A 10000-nucleotide genomic window follows, 5' to 3' on the forward strand; every position below is an offset into this window, starting at 1 on the left:
ATAGGGGGAGAAGCTCAACCACCCGTGAGGAACTCGGATTAGAGCCGCTGCTCCTTTACTTAGAAAGGAGTCCGCTGAGGTGGTTCGGGCATCTGGTAAGGATGCCCACTGGGCGCCTCCCTTGGGAGGTGTTTCAGGCACGTCCAGTGGGGAGGAGACCTCGGGGAAGACCCAGGACTAGGTGGAGAGATTATATCTCAACACTGGCCTGGGAACGCCCCGGGATCCCCCCGTCAGAGCAGGAAAGGGAAGTCTGGGGCCCCCTGCTTGAGCTGCTCCCCCCGTGACCCGACCCCGGATAAGCGGATGAAGATGAGATGATGAGATGAGACATTCGTATTACCAGACCAGAATGTCTTCTTTGAAACCTACACAGCGATGAACGCCCTCCTCGCCTGGGCTTGAAACAAGCTGCAAGCGTAAGACCGCGCAATCCTACATGTGCAAGACCTCTGTGTGGTTCATTTTGCAAGCATCACCAACTTACTTAGCCTATCTTCTATCTCTCTCTCTCTGTCTCTCTCTCCACACCTGTCTGTGTGTCTCTCTACGTCCGGCTGTGGAGCTGTGTTAGGAGCTGAGATGTAGAAATTGATGCTGACATGACTAGATCACTGGTTCTGGATCCAGTACAGGCGACTTTTTCCAACCGCACCCCTTTGGCTCATCTACCCTCCCCCCCTCCTCCCCCCCCCATCTCTCTCTTCCTTCTAGATAGTATTTCTCTCTTGGTCTCTCTCACACACACACAAACAAACAAACAAAAAACAAACAATGGTTTACCGTCAAGCTCCTCCGTCGGTGATGATGCTATAGGAAGCCCCTTTCCCTGTAGTCTACGAGCCTTGTCTCTTCTACCCTGAAGGTCACCGGGTGTAAACGTACTAAAGTGTTGTTCTGCCGCTGTGCGCTTGCCTTCTTTCTCCCCTTGTGTGTGGGAGCCCTGAGGTCGGTGTCGCTCCTGTTAGGCAAGTGCCTGCGGTGTCAGTTCTGTAAAAAAAAGAAAGGTTCCTCTTTGTCTATTTCCGGCGGGCGGAAGTGCGAGCGAGATGTGTGTTCACAGTTTGACTGAGCTGTAAGTGACTTCTTGTGTGCCAATGTGGGGGGTGTAGTCGGATGCAGTGTGGCACATTTGTGATAATGCGTGAGGCTTCGTCAAAGGGCCATGCATTCTAGCACACACAAGCCACACACACATTCATCACGGACAAAGTGCTATTAATATGAGCTCTAATTTCCATTTCTCTGATATAACAAATAGTAGAATGGAGGTGTTGTCATTTTCACCACAAATTATTTAAACTGTGTTGAAACATCATCATCATCCTGTTGCCAGTAGTAGCTCTACACCTTTCATGACTGTTTAGTGTTATTCATGTCTTTCCTGTGTGCATCCCAGATTTTCTTTATTGAACTGCATTCCACTTATTGTCTTAAATGTATGCTCTTTTGAATGAACACTATACAAAAAGGATTTGCAAAATGTAAAACAATTCAACAGATGTATATTTTTAATGTTCTATTTCAACTCGGTAGATGGCGACATAGCCTGGGCCATCTCTTTTACAGACGTGAAACGCAGCAGCCTAAATATGGGTCGGTGCGTCGGTGCTCCTGTTGGATATCCTCTTCCGCCCGCTATTGCGCACAAAACACCATATTAACATAATAATAATAGCTACAATGCAGGGTTGATGTAAATATTTTTGAATAAAAAATTGCTTTTTACTTCAACCCTCTAATATTGGTACATTCCCAGCGTCACCCGAAACAGAAACAGCCAATGTTTGATTGTGGAACATTAAGAATCAAAAACGAAACCCAGTCACTGCATGAAGGCACTGGTCGATGTCACGCATTATTGTAGGCCTCTTATTTACCCCATGCAACATGATATTTAAAACATCCATCCTCCTTCCACGTATCAGAATCCTATCCTCAGCGGGTCGTCTGTCAGGTAATCGACTTGACTTCATGCATGTCAAAAACATTTCAAGTACTGCAGGTTTCCGTCCAAAACGACCCCTCACTCTCCTGTTTGGATCGGTGAGGAGGAATGTATCAGCTGAGTGCAACTGGGGAAGTCAAATGTTCGCCAAACAGTCAAGCACTGCGACCCGATGGAACAAGTTGTCAACAACAACCACGTTGCAGAAGGACGGGTTCACCCGTTCCCGTGAGAGGGGAGTTTTGCTTCGTAAAGTTGTCCTCGGCGCACTCGGGTTCGCCACCACTGCGGCCGTATGTGTCCACACCAGTGCCCGGGTCACCATGGCCGAAGGGACAGAATCTCTGAAGGTTAACCTTGAGTCCGCTGAGGCAGACTGGAAGGAGACCAAGGGTGAGACGAAACTAAAGCTGCACTATAAACAATGTCCTCTAGACTAGAGAACCCCAAATTAGGTAACATATAGTGGAAACTCCCCGGGGGTAATTACGGCAATCACACTGAACTGAACGTGTAAACTTCAAGGGGGCACCACTTTCCATATACGACGTATGATTCATCATCTCTCTTTCTCTCTCAATCTTCTCTTCCTTAGACCGGATGCTGTCCTTGCCGCTGGATGAGAGGCGGCGGTTCTACAGGACCCGTTGCTATACGTCACTGGACCAGGTCCCTGTGTGGAGTCCCTCTCCAGTCCCCTCTTCAGGTCAGCATGGCTTCACTGCACACAGCCGGGTGGGAGGGGGGGGGGGGGGGGGGGGGGACGACGACGACGACGACGACGACGACGACGACGACACAAAATCGACTACTTCTATATGAAATGTGTTATTTTGGTAATCATGTGTACTGAGATCCTGCCGATATTAGGTTCACCGATACGATACTAACCCTAACCCACTATTTTTATTTATTTTTTTAAGGGATGAATTCAGACGTATGTATTTTATTTTTTTAGTGATAGGCTATATTGTGTCACAATAGCATTATTTATTAATAAAATAATATTCAAGGCTCCGACATTTTTGACTTGATAATCATATGGTTTAATAGACTCTATAAGACGGGTCAAAACACCCAGCTTTCACAGCTTTAACCCCCCGATCTTAAAGATGACTGCTAGTCATAACTCAATGAACATTTACTGTTTTCCAAATGAATGAAAGATGTCACAGAAGTCATCGTTTTGGCAGGATTTAAAAAAGGACAGAAACAAAGTCTGCAGTCATATCATTTAAAAGCTTTAGGCCTTAGTTATTTCTTTCATTTTGCCTCCAATGCTACATCAACGTTCGTGTTTAACGCTCCATAGCTTGCATGTGACCATATCAGAATTGGCACCTTGGCCCGCATCACTGCGGCATCTGTTTGGATCCATTGTATTAAAAACAGAATAAACCTAGTCTCTAATCTCCCGACGTGTTGTCTTTCAACTACGCAACGCTGTCCAGCGCGGCGCTCTGTGTCTCGCCTGGTGCGACGCACCACACGTCGAAGCTCTGCTGTCACCGAGTGGGACTCACACCGAGAGAGGATGTGAGACAAAATGACTTCACAGCACTTCACGATATGTTGGAAGAGTAGTGATAATGCAGATTAAGTTAATCTAGAGAATAACGTGCACAGATCTTTTACTTCCCCATCAACCATGGTAGAGTAGGTAGAGTTGGTCCGATTTTAGTCTACCAATCTTTACTTCGGTTACCCAAAACCCTAGAAAATAAATACACTGGTTCCTGACCTATTTAACTATTGGCTGACAACACATATGGCAGATAACAACATATTGCAACCGCAACGCTGAATGAATGCCTGCCGGGGACTTAACCACTGTGGTGCTCCAAGAACAAACCCCAGACCGTGCTTATTTTGCGCTCAATAGAGAAAGAAAGAAAGTGAAAAAAAAAGAATCTGTTGTCAAGGCTTATACATATAAATATAATACAATACATAGGGCCCAAGTTTGTTACGTTTACAGCATTTTATTGCATGAGCTAGTTTGGAACTACCCCTGAATTCCACAGAAGGAACTGTTAGTAAAACTGCCCGCTTCCTACTCTGCGCAGCCAACTGAGGACACTGCCGGCCAACATCGGCAGACATTATTGCCATCCGATATATTGGTCAGGCTCACTACGCAAAATGGCTGACAGGGAAGATGCTGTTATTACTTTTGAAGCACAAGGACAAACACCTGCTGCATCAGTATCATTATCAACTGTTATTCAGTGTTGACATCTCAAAGATTTACCTTGTAAATGTATGTGGTAAGAAGCATTACAAACATACTCTTAAAGGGATACTTCACCCATTCAGAACCGGCGTTCTATCATTCTAAAATCGCTATTGTAATATAAAAAATATTTTTTTTTCCCTCAGTCTTACCCAGTCTTCCCATGGCCCAGCTTTCCTGATCTAATTTTCTCCCGAGATGACGTCAAATGACGCGTTTGACGTCATCTCGGGAGAACTTTGCTTGCCTGCTAGAAGGGCCGAGGACTACAAGCCACTGGTTCCGCAAATTTGTGAGCCCACCAATAAGGAATGAGGCGGGGGGGGGGGGGGGAGCTCGCATATGAGATGTAAACACAATGTCCGCCATGTTTCTTTCCCGCAAGAACAAATTTGCAATGTGAAACAGCCTAATTGAATTTTGAAAATCTATTGTTGGATTTGGACATTCAGGGCTATTAGTACGAGCCAGAATACAGCCAGGAAGGATTGACACGAATAGAGGAGGAGGCTGCTGCGGCTGCAGCTGAATAAAACTTGCCTGTTGCCGAGGACGAGGAGCCGAAGCGCGCCGGTTTGCTCTGTTTGCCTATAGACACAACACAGAGTCCCTGTGCTGCAGCGAATTTCAGGGATGCCAGTTTCTTCTAGAATAAATGGCTGAATCTGGCGAGGATGGGGCCATGTGTGTAACCTCTCACCCAGGCTTCACGCCTCATCAGAACAGTTGGGTATTGGATACATATTTCCGGACCCAGAAAGTGAACTGGAAACGCCAGCCAAAGCCGGGAGAAACAGACGTCTGATTATAGAGTAAGTGTTAGTTTTTTTACTAACACATTGGCTACAATAATTTTGAGTCCCGGGGAACGTGACATGGTAGTTATCCGAAAGTAGCCGATCTTATTGGCAGATCATAGGCTACGCTACGTTAGCTAGAAATCCTGTGTAATGCTGTATAGGCTACTCAAGGCATCATTTTTACTTTGCTTTGCTAATGTTGTTCTCTTTCTTTCTTAGACAGTATCAGCTTGCTGTGTTGTCCAGGCCATCAGAGCTAATTAGCCAGCACAAGATGGACAGTACTGTTGCTACCAGGAGACAGTAGATGCTCAAGATGAGCTGTGACTATTTTGACTCAAGCAAACACGTTTTATTTTTGTAAATAGTTCACATTTTTCATGAATAAAACTTCAAATTCATGTTGATTGTTGTGATTTGTTTACTAACCCAAGTACTGTTATGCTAAAGTAGGCCTACTGTATAAGATAAGCACTTATTTCAACTGGGGAGAAATGGTTGAGTACAAATACTTGATATGCTGAGCTAATGTAATTAGCAAAAGTTTTCATGCTGTACAGTAATATACAAATGATGCGTTTGAAAAAACGAGGGCAGAAGTCTAAACTAGTCAACGTATCACAGGGATATGTTTACACAAAGTTTGCTCGCGCTACCACTTGCACTAGGACCATGGGTCCTTCCCCCTCCAAACGGAAGCGGGCGGTGCAGCGGGCGCAATGCACTGTGGTAGTTTGAGGATTTCATACTTTTGAGCCAGAGAGACACTTTCTGCCTTTTCTCAGGCTAGGATACATAGAATTATTTACTTCATATAACCTTCATATCACCACCGGTGAAGTATCCCTTTAATATTCACATAAAATCACATAGGCCTATATAATCATACCTACTGGTATTTAATGAATGAAGAAGCATTATCCTATCAAAGCGCACATGGCCATGACAGCAAACCTAGTCATCGTTGATGTGAACACTTTAAGACTGGGGGCCTATCTTGCATCCGGCGCAATTGACTTTCTACACTGACGCATGTGTTGTTGCTAGTTTGCAACTGGCGCAGAGCGTTCTTTTCCCTCCACCGCCACGCGTCGGTAAAATAGGGAATGATCTTGCGCCCAAGGGGCGATTCGGCGTAAGGGGGTGGCGTGTTCTGGCGAAAAAGTTTCCTGGTGCTATTTTGCCGTTTCAGAAAACAATTGCGCCACAAACCAGGAAATACCTGGTTTAAAGTCAGTGGCTCGTTGTTCAGATGCTTTTTAAGGGCGCATGCACAATGTTGCTTGTGCACCTCGCGCATACACTTTGCTTCTCTCATCTACCTAGCCACACATTCTTGGTATATTATTTGGGAAAGAACAGCTGATACAGCGGTTCAAGTTGTACTTTTAAATCAATGCATCTGCAAACACCGTACAGCAAACACATATTTTCTTGACACAAACATCGTCTACAAGCCCATAACTTTTAGGATTGATGAGTATTTGATCGTGAGAAAACATTGTTTTACCGCGAGTGAGTGTTAAAAATAATGAATGAATGCGGGCGCGCGTGTCTGCATCCATCTGTTTAAACACACACAAACTAAACACGTAACGCATAATACAGTCCATGGCAATGTATATTAACGGGGGGACACATGCATATTAGGAACACAAGTCGATAACGATAATGCATACAATACTGGTAAGAAATGATGTTTGTTAATGTATTGCGTATATCATTCAATATAACCACAGTTACCGCATATCATATGTGTGTTAAGTTTTATTTGCCGATATTTATTTGCCGACTCAGTATTTCTGAAGTTGTGGAAGAAAACGTTATTCCATGTGTGAATTAGGCCATATTATGTGTTCATAAACTGAGCCATTTGAAGTTTGAAATTAATTTGGTCATTCATCTGTCTCATCGGAGACGGCAAACGTCAAAATATCAACTTGTCAGATTCAAATGCGCTCATGGCTCTTAAAGGGGATGGGAAATGGCACTCTCATTGGTTTATTGCAGGTTACGCCCAAACCACACCTACGGGTAATTAGGCTACTTCAGACCAACCCTTTTTAGATTTGCGCCGGGCGCAAGAGTTATTTATGCGCCTTTAAAATAGCAACATCGCCATAGAACCGCCCACAAAGCTACTTGTGCTTGGCGCTTCTCACTTGCGTTTCAGACCGTTAAAATAGGGCCCTAGGACTATGTATTGCCTATACTTATAACTTTGGTCAAAGATTTAACGTTACAATTGATCCATAATATCCTAGCATGTTTATCATTAAGGCTTGGCACATTAGCTTATCTCTAGTTACACTTTTACACAATAATAACCTGAAGGATTGAATCACAATCCTTCAATACTCTCACCCAATTTGCAGTATTTTAACAGCAATTTTATCAGGCAACTTTTGAGTGACACTGAGAACAATGAAACAATACTATCAATAGATGTTGCTGCACAACCTGGTTTAAAATACAACTGGAGCCATTGCAGATTCATTAAGAATCAAACTTTTCTTACTTTATTGTTTTACTTGCTAAAGGCACTACCCTTGATTAATGTTTTCCACTTGATTCCAGCAGAGCAACAAATTAAAAATATACTTAGAGAGGCCTCTGGACGCCTTGTTTCATGTGATCCACATGACCTATCCTATTTTCTAATGTTATATCATATAGATGTATACAAATATATATTAATATTGTGGCAACCCGGCGAACCACCTCCTCCCAAACAGGACACCATTTCGTGGGGAAAAGCCAAAAAAGGCACGTTTAATCCAGAACATAACAAAGTCTCTCAAAAGACAAATAACGTAAAACCTGGGAGGAATCAACGGTCCCCTCCTTCGTGGGTGGAATCCCGTCACCCACGAGGACCGGTCTCTCCGTGCAGGAGCTCCAGGGCTGGGAGAGCCCCGAATGAGTGGAGAAGCGGGCTATTTAAGCCCTGCTTCTCCACCTGTTCCTCAGGTGCTCTGAATCTCCTTAATTGGCCCGGGCCGGGTTGCCACAATATTAACATGATTATTAAGCAAGTAATGATCACAGTGGCATGATATACATGAGCTGAGCGTCCAGCTAGGGGAGCACTATACATACACATTACACATGACTTTGAGCTCTCAGCTCGCAACTAAAAGGCCCGGACTCTCATGTGCACGGCATGCATCACAGAGACGCCGAGGCATGGTTTAAAAGATTCAAGCTGGGAATTGGTATTGGTGTCGTCGGCTTTACTTAACCTCACCTTGGGTTGACACAGTCTGAGAACAGAGAAACAAAATGAACACAGGAACTTCATCAAAGTCATAGAAAGCAATGAAGATTAATACATTGAAACATGATAATGATATTTATAACAATTTGTTTAACATTCCAAGCAATTGTGTGTAGCTCTCTCTTTCACTTGCTCCCTTGATTTCTCTCTCTCTCTCTCTCTCTCTCTCTCTCTCTCTCCCTCCCTCCATTTATCACTGAGTAAAGGTTTGTTTGAAGCCTCGCCCTTCATCATAAATCAAAGAGTTCATTATTAACCCGAGACAAGGACAATGCATTGAAATTATTTTCCCTCTTCTCATTTCTCTGGCAGCCAATTATCACAGTCTTTACTGTGATTTCAAAGTAGACAATGAGCTGTGTGTGTGTGTGTGTGTGTGTGTGTGTGTGTGTGTGTGTGTGTGTGTGTGTGTGTGTGTGTGTGTGTGTGTGTGTGTGTGTGTGTGTGTGTGTGTGTGTGTGTGTGTGTGTGTGTGTTTCTTTATGTAGTTCTGGCTGTGGCATACAAATGGTAAGCATGGTGTGGATGAATCCATTGTTTTTGTCCTAATTGATTAGTTGATTGAGAAGAAATACATTATCTGATAATACTAATAAGTTATATTCCTGTAATCGTAGATAAAGGCAAGGGGTTCAATATCATCTCAGACAAAGGGGTTTCAATGTCATGGTTTGTATGGTGACGCATTGAGGACTTTCTAAACAGACGTAGAGGGACAACAGAGCAAACTGCTTCATTACAGCTGGACCCTCACAATGACAACAAGTCAAGTCAACAACTATTTAGAACTTGTTTTCTGGTCACTATCACAAGAGAATAGAGATGAACCGAAGAGTGGTTTGCCTTTATCTTCAAATGTAGATATTGTGAAAGCAATATTTATCAGTTTGTTGCTGTTTTTGTGTTTTTATTCTGCTCCATGCAAGTGAAGGGAGGTTCAAAACGTGGGGAAGTGGGTCTGAGAAAAATGTGCGTGATGGATGAACTATAGCTTTCACCATGCCTGTTCTAGTCTGAATGGTTCATTTTATTACTTCTAAAATAATTTGACATAACACGACACATTGTCATGTCTTGGTGCCAGAACCTTAGCCCTGTCCAACCTTAGCTTTAAGGAAGAGGTGGCCAGCGTGGCTGCGTCCAGGACGATGAGAAAGCCAAATCAGGCTGGAGATGGACTCCTCCAGAATGGAGAGGAATGAGCAGTGGATGCACAGAGAGCAAGGTGACCTCCAATGAGAGGGAGGACTTCCGGCTGGTAATGTAAGATATGGTAATGCTAAGAAAGGAGGGCATAGAGAGAGACATCCCTCAGTGAGGCAAAAACAACCTGAAGACTCTCCACACGGAGCTGAATGTCAACCAGAAACAGACCGCTTCCCACAAGACGGACCTCAGTGCTGAGGCCGCTGTCTGGACCTGCTGGGACAGAAATGGAAACTGCAGCTGTTTCAAGAAAAAGCCATGCGTACAAATAGAGAATGTGAAGTCCAGGATTCACTACAGTCCCCTGAACGCCTGCTGACCAGACGGGGTCAAGCAGACCCCTGTAGCTTTACCGAGGGGCTTGTTGCTGTGGTTCTGCCTGGGCTTCTCCACACCTTCTAAACATGGTTACATTTAGCCGTTACTCATGTTAAACCTTACAGCAGCACTGGTTTATATGGAGGATCCCAGTTACTATGGCAATTATACTTCCAGATGTCCAATTTCACACAGCTTCAAAATAGAGTGTCTGAAAT

General features: G+C 44.1%; 2 protein-coding genes and 1 long non-coding RNA gene across 3 annotated transcripts in view; 2 read left to right on the forward strand and 1 right to left on the reverse strand.

Moving 5' to 3' along the window:
- The window catches only part of fermt3b (FERM domain containing kindlin 3b), a 13719-nt gene extending 12727 nt beyond the window's left edge, over nt 1-992 (reverse strand). Inside the window, exon 1 of the mRNA XM_060062248.1 lies at nt 784-992. The gene's annotated coding sequence lies outside the window, so the exon portion shown is untranslated. The remainder of the gene's footprint in view (nt 1-783) is intronic.
- A 502-nt stretch (nt 993-1494) lies between these two features.
- The window catches only part of macrod1 (mono-ADP ribosylhydrolase 1), an 8843-nt gene continuing 337 nt past the window's right edge, over nt 1495-10000 (forward strand). The window contains exons 1-2 of the mRNA XM_060062255.1: nt 1495-2341; nt 2544-2654. Of these exons, the coding sequence (XP_059918238.1) occupies nt 1849-2341; nt 2544-2654 (604 nt within the window). The 5' untranslated portion in view covers nt 1495-1848. The remainder of the gene's footprint in view (nt 2342-2543; nt 2655-10000) is intronic.
- LOC132465564 (uncharacterized) lies at nt 5341-8720 on the forward strand. Its single transcript, XR_009527608.1, has 2 exons — nt 5341-6224; nt 6453-8720. It is a non-coding gene; the product is annotated as an uncharacterized LOC132465564 (long non-coding RNA).

Source organism: Gadus macrocephalus, chromosome 10 (assembly GCF_031168955.1).
Source record: "Gadus macrocephalus chromosome 10, ASM3116895v1".
In the NCBI taxonomy this organism is placed as follows: domain Eukaryota; kingdom Metazoa; phylum Chordata; class Actinopteri; order Gadiformes; family Gadidae; genus Gadus; species Gadus macrocephalus.